Source organism: Fundulus heteroclitus, unplaced genomic scaffold (genome assembly GCF_011125445.2).
Source record: "Fundulus heteroclitus isolate FHET01 unplaced genomic scaffold, MU-UCD_Fhet_4.1 scaffold_70, whole genome shotgun sequence".
In the NCBI taxonomy this organism is placed as follows: Eukaryota; Metazoa; Chordata; class Actinopteri; order Cyprinodontiformes; family Fundulidae; genus Fundulus; species Fundulus heteroclitus.
Window position 1 is genome coordinate 1,238,660 of NW_023397143.1, and position 22,228 is coordinate 1,260,887.

A 22,228-nucleotide genomic window follows, 5' to 3' on the forward strand; every position below is an offset into this window, starting at 1 on the left:
AGAATAATGAGTTTAAAGTTTACCTCGCCCCAAAATCAACCTTTTTTTGCAGATAAACTATTCAAATGTGCCTTTTTATGTTACTGTGAAATTTCTTTACATTTTTTATGTGAACTGTTACCTATACACCGGCCCTTTTAACGACCTTCAAGTGGCCCAATACAGAAATGAGTTTTACACCGCTGCTTTAACCACAGATTTTTTTTTTACCACAGTAACATTATTTTTGTATGTTGGTGTCATCTTTGGTCAGATGAGCTGTGAGCAGAAGTCAAGCAGAAGATGCACAAGGAGGGGGGCTTTGTGGGCTTCTGCTAAGAGTTAGTTGATGGGACAGCAGGAGTCGCTACAGCTGGTAGGAGAGTCGGCTCTGTTAGAAAACCAGTTCAATTCATTTGCTCTTTGGCTCTCTAATATCACATTTGAGTGGAAGACTTTATTACCCCTGCTTTGTATTGGGTGGACAAGACATAATATGATGCATTAATGCCCGATTTCAGCATTGTTTAGGACATCAAAGTAACTACGTTTCTTGAACTTTCAACAATATCCTATGCTTTTTTTCTTTCATACTTTTTTTTTTTGCATATTTATTAAATTTGGGGATATAAGTGTCGTGAGTTACAGTTGAAAACGTTTCTCAAGTTGGAGTCATGTGGTTAAACAGTATGGGGAGTGACTTTGAAGAACATATTTGCTTTGCCTTGGAACACATTCTTTTAGGTTAACATGCCTTTGATCATTCTTTTTTTTCATAGTCACTGTATTTGACATTGTGTGAACTTTTCTCAGGTTCAACATCTGTTCTCAAATTTGGAAGTATTTATGGATTTACTTTCATTTCCCTTTCTTTCACCATTTCTGGAGAAACTGCTGAAGAACCTCCTTTCTCAGGCTTTTCCTATAATACCCTAACCTGACTCTCGCCAGATGTATTTGGCTCCGCCTAGCTCCACTTACATCCATCTGGGACCTCTCCATAGGAATTGCCTTTTTTGAAGGCTGGGCCTTATCAAAAATCCTTGCATATGATTGGATAAGCCACTTGTCTGTCATCTTTATCGACGTGCTATTTCAACCACTCACACCAAAGCTAACCCGTGACGCTGTGAGAGCGACGCAGGAAAAAACTTTTTTTTTTTTTTTTTTCTGTGTTTGCGGCTCTAGTGGCACGCGTTTTATTGACAGTGAGCTGACAGGAAGAGGGTGGAAGACAGGCGGCAAAGCGCCGCAGGTTGGAGTTGATCCCAGGCCAACCGCGTTGAGGACTAAAGGCCTCCTAACATGGTTCGCGCTAACCGCTCCGCCGCGGACGCGCCCTGGAAAACAAAACTTGCCAAATCCGGTCAGGAGAAGGGCAAAAATATGGTTTCCACCAACAAAAGCCTTCAGAGGCGTTCTCTGATGTTCTTTTAATGAAACAATATTAGGTAGATTGGACAAGACGGAAGAAATAGCAGCATCGATGTTAACGCTTGCTTCCTCGATGCGAGCCGCCATTGGTATCAAAACAGTCTCACGTCACGGTCGCTTCTCCACTACGCCACATCTATGAAACTCCAGCCCTGCGCCCTGATTGGCTAGACAATAAAATTGGTTGGAGAAATCACTCTCTATGGGAGATGTCCCAGATGGATGTGAGTGAAGCTAGGCGGAGCGATATCAATCTGGCTAGGGTCAGGTTAATAATACACAAAGAAATCGGAAAATTTCCTTCATTAGAAATTAAATGAGCTCATCATGTGTAATGGATTTTATAACGTTGGTGTATTATTATCCTTCACAAGATGAGTGATGCAAATCTTTGTAATTTAATATTTTCCTAGCATTGCAGGAATGCTGTGTGTGTACTTGGGTTTAATAAGAGTAAAGTCTCTAGATTAAAGATGCTGCAGGTTAGCTGCCTTTGCTCTAACCAACTTTTCACCTTAAGAATGGAGCAAGCGTGTTTGACATGCTGAGCGTGAATGTGCACATTAAGTACATAAGGAGTACACAGAGCATCTGTCCGAGCACATCTGCATGTGTTTGCAGTTTTTTCAAATCCTAATAAACAAAGAAGTGTCTTGTCCAGACTCAAATAAAGTGTGTGCATGTAATAATATAACACAGTGAGAGAGAATGTGTTTTTTTTTTTCCCTCTGGAAGAAAAGCCTTTGAAGTTGCAGAAAATTCCAGGAGTTTCCTGTTAACCAGGCTGAGCCATAATGTGAACCAGCAGTGTGTCTGTGAATGATAGCCAGTCTCTCGGCTGCGGAGAGGAGTTCGAATCACAGCAGCCTCTGTCGTCTTTTTACTTTCCAGATTCTACATTTGAACTGACTTTCTTTTTTTTTTTCATTATGCAAAATTCTGCAATGCTCAAAGGGACTTCGGAGGTTAAGGTTCAAAGTATGGAAACCAATTAATTCAATGTCTGTGTGTATTTTTTCTTTAATCATTTGCATGACTGGGAGGTTCTTCCACTCTGCTTTGGATTCAACCCTATTTTCGGGGAGCCAGCAGCCCTGAAAACAAACACAAGAACTGTGGAGTTTTATCGCGGGATATTTCACGAGCAGCAGTGGCGTTCTGACGCGTCATCAATCTCGATTTGAACCATATCGGTAAAGATGCTGTGTTTTCATACCTCACACCACCTGGTTTGGTTAGTTGCTTTGTGGAGCCTCAGCTGCACCGGTTTGACCACAGCACTGTCAGGTGCTCTTGGAAGTAAGCCAAAGCTAGATTTGGACCCAAATGTGCGAGACTGGGGAGATTACTCAGATCTCCCTGCTGGAATTGAACACGGACTTGGACCAGAAGAGGACAGAGAACACGAAGACAACAGAGGAGGGGCAGAACTATCATCCAACTTGGCTCCTGAGCTGGATTTCCTGGCTGACTTTGCAGGCAGGAGAAGTTAGCTGATCAACTGATGTATTAATTTTTTCCCACTTTGCATCTTATTCAACTCCAATGTTCCCGCCAGGTAAGAAGCGGCTGTGGGTGATAACCGCTCCATCACACAATGATAACTACTTGCGGATGATGGAAAAACAGCTTGAAGACATGGATCAGGTAATGTGCTAATGTATTCATATTTCAAACTGTGGTACGTACAACTATCATCACTGGTACCCAGGCGACCTTTGAGCAAACTTGGACAGACTTGCATAAAATCTTACAAGTTAAACACAAAGTCCTTTTGCAATTGTAACCTGAACTATGATGCATACTGGTGCCCTGCAAAAAAGATCAACACCTCACAGATTTCTTCTTTTTTGGAACAAATAAATGTTTCACATTGTCAAATTCTAAGTTCAAACAATGACAAATTGACTAAATGCAGTTTTTAAATGATGACTGCAAGTGTTGATGGGGTTAAAAAAAGTAAAAAAAGCTAGAAGTGCCCCCTTTGGGAATGTTTTAGTTAGCTGTGACTAACAACAAAATTGTTTCGATTTAGATTTTACACTGCAAAAAGGGAACTAAAAATTTGTAAAATTTTCTTGAAATTAATGTATTTCTCCTTGATTTGAGCAGGTAAATGGGATTATTTGCCAATGGAATGAGTATTTTTTACCGCTAAAATAAGATAATTAGATATACTGCACTTGAAATAAGACGATGGAGATGAGTTGTTCCTATTTTAAGTGTAAAAAGTTATTCCATTGCCAAATAATCTTATTTACCTGCTCAAATCAAAGAAAAAAAAACTAATTTCAAGAAATATTTTTTATTTTTAGTTCTATTTTTGCAGTGTACTAACCAGCCCCAATTATTGTCTCACATATAGAATCAAGAAATTACTGGAGAGATATCAGGGAGCAATGTGTTATGCTTCGAAGATATGCCCTGAATTAAATTGAAGCTACTCGTCCTGTTTCATCTGGTGTAACCCAGCATATATCACAAAAAATATTTCAACAAAAAAAATTCTGCATGTTTTTTTTATTGTTGAAGTATTGAGCAAAAACAACTTTAAAGATCTGTTGTTTAGTAATATTTCTTCAATCAAATATTCCTCAAAAAGTGTGGTGCACTACATTTGAGAACCCCTGGAAAACACTAATGTGGATTAGAGCAAAATAGGAATTGCTTATTGCTTATTTTATATTCCTTTCAATAGCCTTGAACATGAATCTGGGAAGGATCTGGGACTTTAAAGTCTTCGAGTTGTAAGCTGGAGAGCCAATAAAATTTGCATCCTTTTGTGCTTAATGACCAGGCTAACAACATTATGTAATATGAGCTGATATCAGCTTTTTGGTTATTCAGACATTGTAGCAGCTTGTTCAACACATCAGAGGCTATATAGTGCTATGATTGGTGAATGCCTTGAAAAGACATAAATGCCAGAAATGGAAAGAAAGAATCACTTTAGGGAAAGGGCTTTCACTATGTTGGGTATTTTCAACATACAAGTCATCTGTCACCTCAAATTCTAAAGTTTGTTTTATGACAAAAAAAGTCACTGCTCTAATATTCATTACTACTATTAGTATCAGCATAACTTTAAAATGTTTTTTGTTTTTGTTTACACAGTCTTGTGTTCTTACTGAAGTGTTTATACAGTTTTTGGGAAAAAGGCAATCTCTTGATTAATATTTTTCTTCCGCGGACGAGGTCCTTTTCATAATATTGTCTCACGATCTGGGGGCGTATTTCTTCAAAGTGTCTTAAAACCTGTCTGAAAATAAAGGCAAAGAAAATGTGGGAAGAATAAATCTGATCTTTATGCAGTTTGCTACGGTTTGTCACAAAGAAAGGATTTTGCCTAATTTCTTTGGAGGAGTATCATGGCTGGCGGAGGCTTTGTGACCCAAATGCAGGTGAACCCTCAGGAGATAAAACCCAGTTTTCACAGTTAAATGTGTTGTAGCGTTGGTAACAAGTTCTTGAGAATATGTGTGGGAACGGCCAACTGCGCAGGAGTTCAGGTGGTTAGATGAAGGTAGATAGACATACATTTAAAGTTTTTTAATGACGTGGAGGTAGAGTCCTACTTGCAGAGGATGGAAGGTTAGACTCCGCCCACCAGACACCTGCAGCTTTTAGGGAGGAACAAGAAACACCACACGAGCACAAACACACCAGATCCTGACAAAGAATCCATAAAAAATACTAAGGACTGCACAGCTTGATGGACATAAGATACATATTATTCAGCTTATTTATTCAGCTTATTGTCACCAATAATATGACTCTCAAAGAGAGGTTTGGTGACTGGATCTACACTACATGGTCACCTAAAGAACAATGCATTTCTCAGCTGCTGTGTTAGGTGCTTCCTTGTTTTCCTATAGACATTATACTAAGATGCTGTTTATTTACTTGGTTTTTCTAAAAGTCTGACACATTTGCGTACGTCCTCCAACAATTCCTAAGTTCTTTACAACAGACTGCACATCTGCTGTCGTGGTAAGGTGCAAAAAATACAGTTGAATGTGGAAACAAGCCAAAACTCCAAAGAAAAAATGACTCCAGAAAGACTCAAGAATGACTGATCAAGGCCATTTAAAATGTTTAGAGAAAAGTTGATTCTTTAAATGCAAAAGAAATGAAATTCTAAACTACATTGTTTTAAAAAAAAGTTAGCAAATAACTTTTGCCCTCTTTGGTAAGCTTTTGTTTTTCTCTCCTGTCTTTTGCAGAAAGGGCTGAACTGCCGTTTAGCAGAAAGAGACACTTTCATCATAACCATCATCCAGAACGCCATGATGGAGGGTCGAATTCAGAAAACAACTTTTCAAGGAGATGCAACGGTGGAGAACTTGGACCCTGACACAGTCACCAAACTGCTTCATTACCTGGAGCTTTCCAGTCAAGTAAAGCTGCCTGCCAGCAGACCTTCTGTATCACTTTCACCTGCCGCTAGCTTGCTCTAAGTTACGCTTAATGTCAAATGTTTCAGGAGCAAACCTTCACCATGCTGGTCATGAAGAAGAACCTCCAGGTCAGCGAGCGTTTTCCTTATCCGGTCCGTGTTGAGGCAATCTTGGAACTCATTGATCAGTTTCCAGTGAGGAAACTCGAGAAGATGACCAGAAAAGGATCAAAATTAAGGTTTTGTCAATGTACATTAGTGGTTTAGAAAATTAAAAGCTACTGAAATGTTTTTTGCCCCCAAAATATATGTACATTTGTCAAATAGCTAAATTGGAGTTATCTAGTTTGTCATAAACAAATGGAAATTTTATCTTAGCTTAGTTTCCCAAAAATTATTTACCAATGGGTGATATTCATGATTGGGTTTACTCTTACAGAAGCACACTAAACACCTGTGGCTGTACAATCATAAGGTTTCAACATCTCAACAACTGAAAATGGTTTCCCTGGACCAGTTTCTATGGATGTGGTGATCCCTAAAACTTATTTTCTTTTCTGTCAAAAACTATTAGCATTAGAAATATTTCTAAAATAATGTTTTAGAGTGATTGACATTTGTACGCAAAATCTCAAATGAAGGTTGGTTCACATGGCATGATTTTAAAACAGTCGGCTAATTTTCCAAACCTGAGAGATACCTCATGTGACGATAAAAAAGAATTGCAGCTAAAACAAACAGGGTTGCAAGCACAACACACCATACACGAACAGATTTCACTCAGCATCATTCAAATGTCAGATGGGAAGTCTTGTGAAAACTCTCAAGATCAAACATGAGTTCAGAATAAATAAACATGGATGATGACGAAAAATAATGGCAATAGTTTGCAGACTAATTTTAACAGAGAAAAGCATTACAAAAAGAAAGGTGTTGGTTAAAGCAGTAGAGTCCGGACTCCTTTCCTGCAAGTATGCGGAGTCTTTAATATGTTTAGCCATCCCTCATCTTCCATGACTGCACTCAGTTTGTAATGTGTTTTATGTTATTATTGTAACATTCATCTGAAATCAAGACAAACTGCTGCTATCCAGGCCATTGGACATCTCTTTGTTGGTTTAGTGATCTGAGCTCCCTGGCTTTGTTTCTACATCGGAAAACGGAAAAACCTCAATCCATCGCTCTTTTCCCGAAGCGATCGTGTGAACGAGTAAGGCATTTAATGACACAGCATGTTTGCACCATGTTTTTAACTTTTAAAAAACAAAGGAATGGCTGTGTTGTGGATGCAAGCTGTGCAAACAAAAACACAAATACCCCGATTTCCCACGATGCAGTGCGGTTGTTACATCACCTTTTCAAGCCCCATTAGGCACAGGTGTAATGAGTGAAACAATCAACTGCAAGAAAGGAGGGACAATTAATTGTCAGGAGGGGGAACAGAATCTAAATGGAGAATAAGATAATGGGCCTGACATGGGGAAAGGATCTAATTAACTAAGAAGGAACAGATGACAAAACTACAGAAATAATAAAAGGCCATAAACTAACCAAATCTATCATAAAAAGAACGCACTAATATAAATCAAAACACAAACCAAACTAAAGAAAGGCAAGCATGAAATAAGGATGTACTGGAACTAATAAAAAAATAAGAACATGAATAGAAAACTAAACAGGTAACATAAATAAGGATTTCTAACTAAACTAATAATAAGAAGGTACAAATCTACAGAACATAGCTAACCTGACAGGAACTAATCTAATCAATACCCAGATATATAATTAACATAAATGCTGAACAGAAAACTAACAGATGAAAACACAAAGATCCATGAGTTAAAATGACAAACCAACAGAACATAACCAAACTACTGAAATATTATATAGAATAAATACTAGCACAAAGCTACTTTTTTTCCAGTGGGCCATTTTAAATTATTCTTATACAGTTTAGAAAAAGCAAAAGCTTTTAGGTTTTTTTCCCAATCAATATTTCAATCATCTGTGACAGTGTACTTGATTTTACACGTTTAACCATGTGTTTGTTGTAGGTGCAAAACCACAAAAAAGAAGGTTGTAGTGAAAAGAAAAAAGTTGATGAAGATGCCGACCCGTCCTATAACAAGAAACTCGACCTCGGTCATGGCTTCACAAAGGCAACCCTTGGATAAAAAGGCTGCACTGATGAGTAAGATCCAGGACATACTGAATGGCAAATTTAGGTTTGTGATTCGTAAGAGGCCTGCCGGATCCACAAGAGGAAAGGCGACAAACAGTAATGACTGGGAAACCTCCAAAGTGTCCAGCGGAGTCGAGTCTGTTTCAAGAAGTGCTGAGAAAGTGGAGAAAAACAGGTAATGTCCGTTAAGTTGCTACGCTTTACTGAGGACACATGGAGCATTAAAATGCTGCAGGCACAGGCTTTTGATAGAACTTTTCTCTTGCATTACAGGACTTCCTCCCCTGCAGACAAAGGAAAGAAAAATGCTGGTGGGCAAAATGACAAAAATAAGGAGGAACCAAATATAAAGGCTGACAGAGAGAATAAAGGGAGCACCAAGAAAAAGGGCAAAGGGAACAAAGGAAAGAAACGAAAGGGGAAAAAATCTAATAGAGAAGTTAGTGAAGACGATAAAACAGCCTTGAGGACATTTTTGGACAGAATTAAAGGGTCCAGAAGGTTGATGGTGAGAATTTGTTTTCCTCCAATAAGATCATCTCTCTCCCTAACCCTGTTAACCTTGCATTGTAACTTTTTGTTTCTTTATTTTAATCATTTGCCAACAAACGTTTCTGCTTTTGTGCGCAGGTGATTTCGACGCCCAGTAGAGACGCCACTCTGTACATTCAGCAGACCGAGGAGAACAAGAAGCAACACTGTGAACTCGCCATCAGGAAGATAACTGTGGCAACCATTACAGGAGAAGGAAGTGACGCCGCCATCTCTGTGCAGCACCAGCAGCTCGGTAGGAAGTTAGTACTGCATGAATATTACAAATAAAATCTTCTTCTTCTATTGTGTTTTCTGGCAGTTTACATACTGTGTGTGCATTACCGCCATCAACTGGACGGAGTATAAATAAAAAAAAAAATGCTTAATTTAAATGTCATATTGTTTTACTTCTATTAACAATGTTATGCATTATTAGCAATACACAACTGATTAGATACCTGGAAGTATCGCTTTTAAAAGCTTTTTTGGCATTAAGACCTTTGATTATAAAAGGAGTGAGAAGAACTATATCTAGACCAGTTATTTCTGGACTCCATTAATTTCAACATGGGCTGTGATGTATTAACCCTAAAAATACTCAGAAGTTTTGATGAAATGTATAAGATAATTAATTCTTCATGTGGAGGACCCAGTTGCACTCAGGCTTTGGCTTCCTGTCTGATGTCTTAAGATGTTAGTTCAATACAAAATATTTTTCTCCATAGTTTTATTTCTATTTTCTGATGTGCACCAGTCACTTCTGCAGCAAAACCCCCCCACACAACATGATAGTGCACAGAACATCCCCACAGCTTTGATTGTGTTCATAGGCTTGCATCTACCTCCTTTCTCCTCCAAATGTAAAGGTGATGGAGTAGCCAAACATTTAAGTTTTTATTTAAAAAAAACAAAGTTATTTGTCCTCGTCTGCATTAGCAAACTACAATCTGCATAATACCATAATAGAAATTATGCTTTTGGAGTAAAGGCTTCTTTTTTTTCTGAATGCTTTGTTAGCCCACAACTTGTGTTACTGTGGATAATGACACTCTCAGCCAGTGTCTTCACAAGGTCTGTTGCTTTTGTTGTTTGCATCAAAATACATTAATGCCTGCGACACAAAACCATCTCCTTAGACCTGCCAATACAGCTAAATGTGGCCAGTGTTTCACCTTTACCTTCAGCTTAGCTTTGGTCTGTTTTTATTAACGTAAAGAAGGACAAATCAATGTCAAATGTATGCATGCAACAGTCAAACACATATTCTGTCTGTAGAACATGTTTGGTTTGAAATTTTTATTACATTTGAAAAGATCACACACTTACCCTGAACAAACTCGTTTTACCTCTTTCTGAAGATGATAAATGATTAATGATGGATACCTGCAACTACGACACAACACTCTAATTTAACTCAACAGCCTGACGTGATGTTCAATGTGACATCCCAGATATTTCCTTTTTGGAGACATGTTTTTATGGTTTGGTCATGATATTTTTGTCTTTTCTGCGTTTGTTTCAGAATCCGAGCGTCCTCTGAGTGATCATTCGGAGCCAGTTTTAGACCCACGCCTGATCCCGCTGTTAAGAGCAGAGCTTGGCCTGTCCTCCTCTGACCTCTTCTCGATGACCGTCACAGATTATGACATCAGGGCCAAAGTAGGGGATTATCTCACTCAGCTTCTGGGTTTCCTGTTTGACAGCCATGTAATCTTAATTTCACCTCTGCCCCTACAAGGTTTAACATTTATGCTGATCAAATAAGTTTATCCATGAATGTTTCTAAGGGAAGAGCAGGAATCAATTCTCACCTACACAAATTTTTTTTTTTTAATTTTTGTGAATATTTTGGAGAACCTGTAAACTACTTAGAAATTTGAAATGTATATCACAAAGTTACATTTTTCTTTGTCACTCTGCATTTTAGTTTTTACATTAATTTCTTTTTGGGATTTGGATCCTGTTGCTGTAGTTTTACGCAACTTTAACATAAAAGTCAGCGTTAATAAACCCCAAATGAACTGAACAGGATATCCTGTTTGTTATATATTCTTTTTTTGTCTTTCTTGATTTGCCTCCATCTTTGCTTCAGAGAGTCTTTGAGGCTCCTCCATCAAGCCCAGCTCTGTTCGAGTACATTGACAACTTTCCCTCCAGGAACTCCGAGAAAGAGAAAGAAAGGAAAAGCCCTCCAGTGTGCTCCAAAGACACGCATGCACCCGTGGTTGAGAACTCGCTGCTCAGGTAGTTATTCACACATGCAAAGGCAGCATCTTCAGACTCTTTCGCAATTCATTCAGAGAACGATTTAAAAAGATTGCATGGATTGTATATCGCACATTTGTTTACTGGATATGTTACAGAATTTAATCATGAGCTTTCTGTTTAAGGTTTATGTCCAAGCGGAGGCTGCTGCTGCTCTCTGCTCCCTCCGAGGACGATTACTCCTTCCAGCAGCAGATTTCTGCTCTCAGTGGCCAGGAGTGTCAGCTGGGTAAACTTCACTGTTTGTTCTCCACTTTGTAATTTTTGGTGCATTATAAAAATCCTCCGATTGATCAGGACCAACAAAGCCAGAAAAAGATTAAGTTTCAGGTCATCCTTTTGTGTTTTATGCCTTGATCAACTGAAATTCCCTAACATGGAATGGGGGGGCTGAAGTCGACTCAGCATTATTAGGCCACTGATCCCCCTTAGGAGATAGCATTAAACTTTTACCCAATTTGAACCGCTGGGGGTAATGCAGGGTTACAGAAAGAGTTTGATGTGGCACAAAGCAAACAAAACCACAGTTGCAGCCCCGTGTGTCTGCAGGTGCACAATATCTACAGATGTATCATCCTTTTACCGTCTCTCTGATCAGAGAAATGCACGTTGATCAGCAGATTCTGACGCAGATAATAACCTGCAAAGAATGACACGCAGCATTTGGCACTTTTATGGCACTTTTTATTATGGCACTTTTAAAGCACAGGATGCTTTTGGACATGGGGTCTGTATTGGAATCATGACACATGCTGTATATCAGTGCCAGTTGATGGAGTTACCCTCGGGGGAATCCCTACACATTTCACACATATGAATACTGTGAGTTGTAGGGGCAAGCCTCTGGTTCCAAAAAAAAAAAAATCACAACTACGTGATGGGCCGGCAACATGTGTCAACATACTCTTCTTGGCGGCACAGTGCTCCAGGGGTTAGCACTCTTGTCTCAAAGCAAGAAGGTCCCATGTTTGGGCACGCTGGTGGCGCAGCGGGTAGCGAGACCCATGTACGGAGGCCTTAGTCCTCAATGCAGCTGACCTGGGTTCAACTCCAACCCACAGTCCTTTGCTGCATGTCTCTTCCCCTCTTCCAACCCCCTTCCTGTCAGCCTACTGTGTTTAAAAAAAAAAGCAAGCCACTACAGCTGTGAAAAATCTTAAAAAAAAAAGGTCCCATGCTCGAATCCTGGGCTTGGCAGGGGCCTTTCTGTGTGGAGTTGGCATGTTCTCCACGTGTCAAAATGTTGTTGTATGTCAAATAAAAGCATCTTATCTCTTTTGCCCCATGAGCATGGGAAATAGGGATGGATGATTTATCTGCATATTAGATTAGATTAGATTAGATTAGATTAGATTAGATTAGATTAGATTCAACTTTATTGTCATTACACAGGTACAGGTACAAGGCAACGAAATGCAGTTTAGGTCTAACCAGAAGTGCAATAGCAGCAAGTGCAGGATAAACAATGGTTCCATAAGTACAGGGCATGGGTTTTTACTGAATAAATATAGAGATGGATACTATTATAAACAGAATTTTACTGATAGATTTGTCCTATGAGTATAATATATAGATAACTAGTATTGTGAACTAAATTTACAGCTGGATATGTACCGAATATAATATACAGGTGGATATTACTATAAATAGAGTTTTACAGATATATACAGATATGTATATATAGATAACTAGTATTGTGAAATAAATTTACAGCTGGATATGTACCGAATATAATACACAGGTGGATATTACTATGAATAGAGTTTTACAGATATGTACACATATGTATATATAGATAACTAGTATTGTGAAATAAATTTACAGCTGGATATGTACCGAATATAATATACAGGTGGATAGTACTATAAATAGAGTTTTACAGATAGTTTTACAGATATTAACCCTGGATATACTAATCTGGTAGGGAACATGTTTTGTATCCTTTTTTTTATTGCTTTAGCGCTAAAGCTGAGATCTTTGGTCTTTTCACAGGCATCCGTCACTTTGCCTTGTTAAAGTTGACCGGAAACGGAGAGAAAGCTTCAGGAACCGTTGAGCTATTTCCCATAAATGGTAATGCTTTCTATTTTTGCAGGACCAGAAACAGTTTTTTTTTTTTTCAATCCATTTGTTTCAGATTAAAAACATGTTAAAATTATTTATTTCATCCTCGTTTTTTACCGTTAAAGACATTCACTCTGCCGTTTTTTTTTCCTCCAGGTCGCAGTCAGAGCGAGGTGGAGCCATTATCTTTTAATGTGGTCAACAACCTGAGAGAGCAGCTGAAAATCAGTAGGGACTACTTCAGCATGCTGGTTGTAGGGAAGGATGGCGATGTCAAGGCATGGTTCCCATCACCTATGTGGTCTCTGGACAACATTTATGACCTGGTGGACTCCATGGAGCTTCGTATCCAGGAGGCAAACCTCCAGATGAGTGTGGGGATCCAGTGCCCCGACGACGCAGGAAGAGGAGGCAGCGAAGCAGGACACTATCCTGGATATGATGAAGACGGGGCTGAGGGAAGATACTTCTATCACCAATCAGAGGATTAATGAGATCTTACTGAACCACTGAGCACAAACAACCATCTTCAGGACTCGTGAAAAGTGTCATATGTAACCAAATAGATTATGATGAAAAAGCGTTCAGTCTTAGTTGAATAGATGACGACTCAAGCCAAAAAGACCAACTGATCCACAAACTGTTTAGTCCAATTTCTTGAGAAAAATCTCTCTGATGCGAAGAGGCTATAAATTAGACCAGTCGAGACAACGACTAACTTCAGGACTCATTAAAGCATCCCATGGAGCCACAGTAGAATATGATGGAAACCACAGCAAATAAAACTATTAGCTGAATATATTAGAGAATCCATGGGGCTGCGGGTGAATTATGAAGTTTGTAAAGGATGAAGTTCCAAGAAAAGTGATACAAACTATGGATCTGCACACAGCAAAGTGACATTTTCTGAGAAACTGCCACCACAGCAGATTGTAATCTGCATTACTCGAGGTTATTATTATCCTTCAAACTAAAGCAAACCTCACCAGGTCTTGTTTAAGCTATCCATAATAGATTATGATTGAACCAACAGCAAATAAGAAATGTAAAAATAAAAAATAAAAACTTGACAGAGAAAAAAAAAATGTTTTTTTTAACAAAAGAAATGACAAGCAGATGCATGACCTCCATCTGTTCTTTGAAGCTGCTTTTTCTCTGGCTATATCTGCTGTTTGCAGGCAAAACATGGTTCACTCAAAACTGAGGAGGGGACTGTGATTTTTGGCAACTCTTCTGTCCAATCTTGCACATTCACTGTTTAAAGCAAATGAAGATAATTTTCTCATGTTAATGTATTGCAACACTACAAACGTAACGTAAATCAATGGATCCCTCTTTAGTACTTGTCCAAACATCTGTTTTTAAGGAAAAAAAATCTTACAAACTACTTGTGATCATCAAAAACTGGAGTTATTCCTTAAGCGCTTACGACTTTCCTTTGGAAATTTGGGATTTAACTTGAACTAAAGTTAATAAAACACTTCAGTCAAAACGTGTTTTAAGTAAAGAAAACACAGAGGAACTAGACGTTACAGGGTGAACAAACAGTGGCAACCTCACAGACAAGATGATGAAGTGGCCACCTGGATCTCATAAAAAGTTGAAGTCTTTCCAGTTAAACTATCTCTGGTGGAGCAGGAGGAGGGTGAGGCCTCTTCAGAGTCTGGCAGAAATTGTGGCAAAGGTCTACTCAAAGACTGTGAAAAGATATGGGAGAAATCTGTGGCGACCACCAGGAGTTGAGCCTCCTCAGAGTACAGAGCAGTGCAGCCTTGTAAATCCAGGCAGTAGGAAGCCACTCAATGTGGAGTGAGATGTTAAGTAGAGCTGAGCTTCGCAGAAGGTGAATTATCCTCTACTAGGTCAGATATGCTAAGAAGCGAAAGCAGCAGTGACAAGGCACCTAAAGATTGTGATACTGATGGTGATGGAACAGAGGATCGTGAAGATGGAGATAGAGACGATGGTATTACAGAATCTGTAGATGGTGCAGGAGATGAGGAGGCTGCCGCCACTATGGGGGCAACGAAGAGAGTGGCAGCTGAGATGATGGAAACCATGATTCAATTCAATTCATCCATCCATTTTCCAAACCGCTTCTCCCTCATGGGGTCGCGGGGGGTGCTGGTGCCTATCTCCAGCGTTCACTGGGCGAGAGGCGGGGTACACCCTGGACAGGTCGCCAGTCTGTCGCAGGGCAACACAGAGAGACAAACAGGACAAACAACCATTCACACACACACTCACACCTAAGGACAATTTGGAGAAGCCAATTAACCTAACAGTCATGTTTTTGGACTGTGGGAGGAAGCCGGAGTACCCGGAGAGAACCCACGCATGCACAGGGAGAACATGCAAACTCCATGCAGAAAGACCCAGGGGTGTACTCGAACCCAGGACCTTCTTGCTGCAAGGCAACAGCGCTACCCACTGCGCCACTGTTTCAATTCATGAAACATGCCATCTCAAGGCACTTTACAATGCCAAATTCAATCATATTATACAGATTGGTCAAGAATTTCCTATATAAGGGAACCAGTTGATTGCTTCAAAGTCCCAACAAGCAGCATTCACTCCTGGAAAAGCATAGAGCTACAGGGAGAGTCGTCTGCATTGTCCATGGCTTTGCAGCAATCCCTCATACTAAGCAAGCATGGAACGACAGTGGAAAGAAAAACTCCCCATTAACGGGAAGCGAAACCTCCAGCAGAACCGGGCTCAGTATGAACGGTCATCTGCCTCGACCGACTGGGGGTCTCAGAAGACAGAGCAGAGACACAACAAGACGTGTTGATGTAGAAGATGGTTCAATATTAGGGTGAAGATTCTGGTTATGAAGCCCCACGGGATGGGGCGATGCTGTGACAGCTGCTACTGATCATTTAAAAAAACGATCTAAGCTTAAATTCAAATATGTCTATTTGGCGAGAGCATAATCCAATGTTAAAGGGGCCTTGTAATTTTCTGTGACCATAAAAAACAAACCCAAAAGACCATATATTCAATTTCTAATAAAACAAAACTCATCAAGTGTTTGTCCTGATAGTGTTTACTTATATGACTTCTCCACGGACTCCACCGAGCCGCTCTCTACTCCACTCTGCACGCTTTGAGAGTTTTTTGACTGCTTTTTTCCCCCTGCCCAACTCAGAAGATAGTACGGTGGTAGTCGAGTGGAGCTTTTATGTGAGCAGACTGCTGGTAAGTGAATGGCCATGGGTGAGGTCAGCCAGCTGACAGTGGAACGAGGAGGAATAAAAAAATCAACCGCGATTTGTCGACTCAATACTACGAATAGGGGAACTATGGATTCCCTGGATATACTGAAGGTTAAGTTTTGTCTCTAAAGAGTGTTGTTCAAAACGTTCACGACCCCTGATAGAACCACTGTAGCGTGTGTGCGGTGGAGGGGATCTCAAGATAAATATTTGGATCACAGGCCCCTCACAAGGCCCTGTGAAAGATTTAATTCAATCAGAGATGGGGGCCTATATGTGCCCCATATTAATTGCCCAGATAGGTCAATACAGGTGGGGCCTCCGTGGAACCTGTGGACAAACCCACTTCGCACCCATAGTTGTAGCCCACACATAACCCATTCGGGGCCCATCTGGACATGCCGACTGGGTCAGTGGACTATTTTACCCTTGAAAATATTCAAGACATTCTTGCAAATTCGACAATACAAACGTTACTTGTATTTTTGGTTTTGTTTTTATTTATAAGGATGTCTTTAAGTTTTTCAAAGATTTAAAGTTAATGCCACACAGTAATGGTCAATAGCAGCAGGACACAAAACACTGACCGCTGAAGGTGGGGCTTAAAGCAAATCCCCCCCAGGAGGCGTTTACCAACCCTCTGGAATGTGGGAAACCAAGAGGAGAACAGTGGAGCAGAGACGGGCAGGGCGAGTGGAGTGGTGTGTGGTAGACAACAGGGATAGAAAAGGCGCATTAGTCATCTTTGAGCCTGAACTTTGCACCGGGCACGATCAGCATACATAAACATTGTTGTGCCAATGTTGCCAGTAATAAAAGAACTATCAGAAAGCAAGATGATGACAGCTGACGGAGCTACTGTTAGAGCCTGTGGACGGTCCTGTAATGCCTCGCAGTAAAGTGACAGCTCGCCGTGGTTGAATATCAACCAGATCTACAGGGTTAGGATTATTTAACATCTTTCTTTTCGCACCTCTGCTAGGCGTTGCTGACTTGCTCGGCTCCATTGCTTCTCTTTAGACATTATTTGCAGCACAATATTGTACTTCTCAGTGGTCTTGTTGTGGAAAATATACGCAGAAGTGCTTTGCTTCAGAACAAAGAGAGCAAAAACAAAGTGTAAATCACATATATAAACTATAATTAGCCAACAAGTTGCGATAATTTAATTGGAAAACCTACTGCTGTAGAAATTTGTAGTCAGTACGTGACTAAACCCCTTTAATATTGCATTAATATTTAGATATTTACCACATTACAGGTTCCAGTCTTATTGGTAACACTAACATTCAAATATCTTTTTATATCACTGTAAAGGAATTAAAATTATGTTTCTCTATTGCTAAGTATGATGCATCACAAAGGCCAATTTCCGATTATGCACTGAGTAAAATGGGAAAGTTGAACATCCCATTGACAATAGGCAGGTACAAGAGAGCCACACAAATATTTTAGAAATGCTAAATGTTAGAGAACTGCAACAAAACTGTCAACGTGAGAATATCCAACAGCAACAACAATTGATTTAACTCCTGGCCCACATGCAGAATCAAACTCAGACCTTTGCAGGAAAATGGTTTATTTATAAAGAAGGAAATGAAAACTTGTGCAAATGGGAAGCTTTGATTAAATTACATCAGCGATGTCTGGAGAAAGAGAACTGCAGTTTGGAAATGACAATAGCAGGAAAAGGAAAGGTAAAGTGATTACAGAATTGTCGCTGAAAGATGATTTTAGATATAAGCCAAGATCCTGGTGGAAGTCTGGGGACAATGATGGCTTTTTGCACAAGTTAGAGTTCCACTATGGGTTCCTGTGTGATGAGAGAACGTGAAGATTTTAGATCAAAACAGCGCTGACGTGAGGTGGCTGGAAAGGGGACGAGCTGGTGACTACTGAGGATGCTGGAGCTGCAGCAGACAGCCGTGGAAAGGTTTCCAGAGAGATCTGTGAGGGAGAGACTTGTAGGAGTGGCTTGGGTTTGGCGTGGGAGCGTGCAGCCGGAGAGGTTTAATCTGGGAGGCACACAGGAAACGAGAAGTGAACTTCAGGAAGATAAATCAGTCCACCTCAGAAAAAGACTTTACACCAGATGCAATTGCACCATCACCATGAGTCAGATGATGGAATTACACACGTGTGTGATCAGCTGTCGTCAGCCACGCCCTCCGGTGTTTAGAAAGATCTCCCACAACTCACACTCACATGGACACACCAGGGTCATGACAGAAGTAAAGAAGACCAGAATAGATGCAAGCATCGACTTAAGAAATGTAAAAACAAACGTACATTGGTAAGACCCCCCCCCCCACCAAAAACAAAAAAGAAAAAAAAAACAGAAAGAAAAATGCAGAAGAAGAGAGTAGGGTGGCTGAGTAAAACAGAAAGTCACTCTGCACTGTCTTTGCATCTCTACATTTTAGTCCGGATTAACGGGAACCAATCAAGTTCTCAAGCGACCTGGGTAAAATGCAGATGCCTTAAAATCAAGTCAACGCAAAACACAGGGCACTAAACAACTCCTTTAACACTTCCTTGGCTAAAATGAATGATTGCATGACAAACGTGTGTTCTGAACCAAACAGGTGGATGGGGGGGAGGAGTGTTAAACTTTGGCAATGGTGATTGTATCCAATAGATTTCCCACGCTATGAATGTGATCTCACCCTTCTAAATGAATCACACACTCAGTTAATCATTAGATATTTATATCGCTTCTCACTTTGGGTTTTTGCAAAATAGCTTTTTGGATGAAGTTTTTGCATTTAAAAAAGTAATTTGACTGTCCTCTAATATTTAAAGCTCAAATGTGAAAAAAGGGTAATTGATTCAACATTGGAAAAATGGGCATGGATTCAGCTCAGTGTTCAGGCTCAGGGAGTGTGCACACTGGGAATCTTTGTTATGAAACTATCAACCGTGAATGTGTTTATTTATATCATGTAAATTGCCTCATAGGGATATCCGATGCCTGAGAAAAAAAAAAAGAAATTTGCCTTCGGAGACATAAACAAATATAAGGACTTCGAGCCCTACTTCTAGAGAAGCGATCCATACTTTAAACTTGGTTTCAGTCACCAGCTTAACTTATTTCCCTCTGTTTGCCTTGTTGACAATAAGAAGAACAAAAATCACATTTTAAGCCATTTTTAAAATTATTTTTCAAGACATGAAACAGTGTTTTTTGCAAGACATCTTTAGTCGATAAAGTTTACCCCCCTCCTTCAAAGAAAATTGCATTGCTATCAAGCCATCTCTTGTCCCAAAACTTTATTATATTATCAATGTTGGCTTATTTCCAGAATCTTAGTTAGATTTTGTCCATTATAAGATGCATTTTTCCAGTTAAAAAAAAAATTGGGAAAAAAAAAAGTCCCAACTCCCTTTAGAAGCACCACAAAATGAAAATATAGCACGGCAAATGAAATGCAATCATAACATTATTTATTAGAGTGGGAAGGTATCAAGTTATACCACGTTTCAAACAGTTTCAGTTTGCAAAATGCTAAAATCTTTCTTCGTAGTCTTCCTAAAGCTTTAATGAGATGCAGAAGAAAGTGCCACTGTGAGCCGAGCAATTAATGCCGGTATGGCTTAGTGCAGAAAACAGAATAATGTATATCCTTTGTTACAAAAAATTTAAAGTACAGTTTTTGAAAAATGTTTCCAGTCATGTGAAAAAAAAGTCATGGTCATCAGTTATGGTGTGGAAACAAAAGGAGCGGCACCTTTCTGAAATATGTCACTCTTTCTGAAATACAGTTAGCAAGCTACAAGATTCAGCTCGGTTAAGCAGCTGACTACAAACTTAGAATAATTAACCTGCTAATATCAGCTTGTTACACTATAATCTGTAAAGACATGAACAGCAAAAAGGTATAACATTCTGGGCTATAAGCATGTTTAAATATAGGTATCTTAGGCCTATCTGAGAAAATTAAGAACATTATTATAACTGCAATGATTTGTTTTGAAATAACTATTGGTTTTTCATTTTAAATAAAACAGTCAACTCATAAAACATATTTTTATTTCAAATTATTTTTTTTTTAAATGATGATATTGGGAAACTTACTTTTAATCGAACCACACCATTCTTTTTTTTTTATTAATTTGCTTAATTATGCATTGTAAACACCCTTATGTTTACAATTTTCTTCACAATTATGTTTTTATTCATGAAACACATTTTCTAACATGGTAAACCCTTCACCAGTCTTGTCAAAATCTCTGTTTTGAACTGGGGGAAAGCGGATTTTGCCAAAGCATTTGATCATAACTGAATTTATATTGTCTATCAAACAGTCTAAATATAGAATTAACAAAGAAAAATAGTTCAGAAGAACCACTGAGGTACCAGTGGAAATTATATTGGTTACATAATGGGTTTTGTTGAAAGAGAGCATTTTATTTGATGCTTTTTACTTAGGTTTCAAAGCAAGAGATTGTAAGTTTGTTTTAAAGATCTGATGACAGATGTCGGTGTCTGAGCAATCTTAATGCAATGTGCTCAGCAAAATAACAGTTTTCTGTCATTTCGTTAACTAATTTATTTATCTCCTTCATATAATGACGTTTGGCCCAGTGAGGTAACTTCTATGAGGGAGACCAAGCAGAAAGCAGCAACACATTTCAATCACAAAAGAACACAACCTATTAAAGAGTTGTATAAAATGCATCTAAATACTGGTGGTGAGACGAAAAGATTTATCTAAATAATCCGAGGATTTGTAACTATTTAGGTAATAAGGTAAATATGATTTTCAAATAGCAATATTTAATGCCAAGTTTTTAACTTACATTTTTTTGTCTGCTGACTGAATTAATAAATTTGTATATAAGTAAAGACTTACATACACATAAACCTAACCAGTCACATCAGAAGTAACCCCAATTTATCTTGACTTCAAAACACATCGTCTAGTCAGATATGTGCTGCAGTGTTACTAGTGTGCCAGAAATAAGGAAACTAGGTGTGGTTATTATTATTTTATTTGTTGGTGATTAATGAATCAAAATTAACATGCTACTTTTGTGGCCTAACAAAGTTTTTTACCATGACATTTTCAAAATACTGTATTAACAATGATTATTATTTCCACATGTTAAAATCAGGGAGGAAGGAATGTCAAATTGGATGGACAAGTGGCAAGAAATCCTACCCAAAATGGATTTGTAGATGAATATATGAATGACTGAGCATATGGGGACAACCATTTACTCAGAGCAGACACAGATGAGTGGGAAAAGCCTTCCTATATAAATCTGTCTTCCTTGGGATATTCACTATTGCCCACATGACAACAGAAAGCAAATGTAACAACTGCAGGGAAAAAGCTGATAGGAAGAAAATAAATATCTGTTTACTTACATGTGATTATTTTTAAAGTAATTGCTCAAGCGAGTTTAAACCATTACTTTTCTAGTTCCTGCGGCAGCTAGCTGTGCTACATTGTTATTTTTGCCCTCCTCTTTGACAGTGGTATAGTTCCCAACATTTCATTGCATATGTACTTTTAAAAAAAGTAATAAATAAATAAAATTAGCCTGAGCTTTATTTTTTGTTTATGTAAATTCTCTTAAGTCTGGCTTCCCATCAGCCACCACAAGGAGGCCATATGCATTTCATCTCGTGCATGTTGCAGCCCTGGTCTACCAGGTATGGTTGGGTCATTACATCCTCGAGCTAAAAAAAAAAACACCTTTGTGTCAGGAAATGCTTAATAACAACGTGTATTTCTTTGTCCACTAAAGACGATTGAGTCATTCTTGTTACCAAATTAGACGATCATGTTTGCGACGTTCAATGTGGTTGCCAGGGATACAGTATTTTGGTTGTCTTGCGTGTTTGATTTAACTGAAGTCTATTTTTGTTTTGTTTGGTTATTTACCTATCATTGACTGAGTGAACATTCGTTACAATGCACAGAGGGGAAACTGCAGGGAGTTTGCCACAGATAGGCAAATCCAACAGATCAAACCCCAAAGATAACAGCGAGTCTGTGACACTCACATTTTCACAAAGCACACATGTACTACTTACAGAGGAAGTAGTCAGTTGTAGACAAATGCTTATGTCACGACCAGAGTTTGAGTCCACCCACAGAGGAGAAAAAAAAAAAAAAAACAGTGTCACACAGTTTGTTCCTCTCTGTT

The 22,228-nt window shown here is 39.0% G+C and overlaps 1 protein-coding gene across 2 annotated transcripts; it reads left to right on the forward strand.

The window, feature by feature from the left end:
- Positions 1-2,223: 2,223 nt before the first annotated feature.
- ccdc80l2 (coiled-coil domain containing 80 like 2) lies at positions 2,224-13,922 on the forward strand. Of its 2 annotated transcripts, XR_004930229.1 has the most exons (13): positions 2,224-2,892; positions 2,972-3,060; positions 5,637-5,810; positions 5,897-6,048; positions 7,864-8,166; positions 8,265-8,499; positions 8,622-8,778; positions 10,048-10,184; positions 10,618-10,769; positions 10,916-11,019; positions 12,783-12,863; positions 13,011-13,439; positions 13,479-13,922. XR_004930229.1 is itself a non-coding variant. In XM_036133931.1 (12 exons), exons 1-12 carry the CDS (start codon positions 2,613-2,615, stop codon positions 13,343-13,345), a joined length of 2,199 nt encoding a protein of 732 aa, XP_035989824.1. In that variant the 5' UTR covers positions 2,224-2,612; the 3' UTR covers positions 13,346-13,922. The 2 variants fall into 2 exon arrangements, 1 of the variants encoding a protein (XP_035989824.1); XM_036133931.1 differs by having other exon boundaries at positions 13,011-13,922.
- Positions 13,923-22,228: the final 8,306 nt, after the last annotated feature.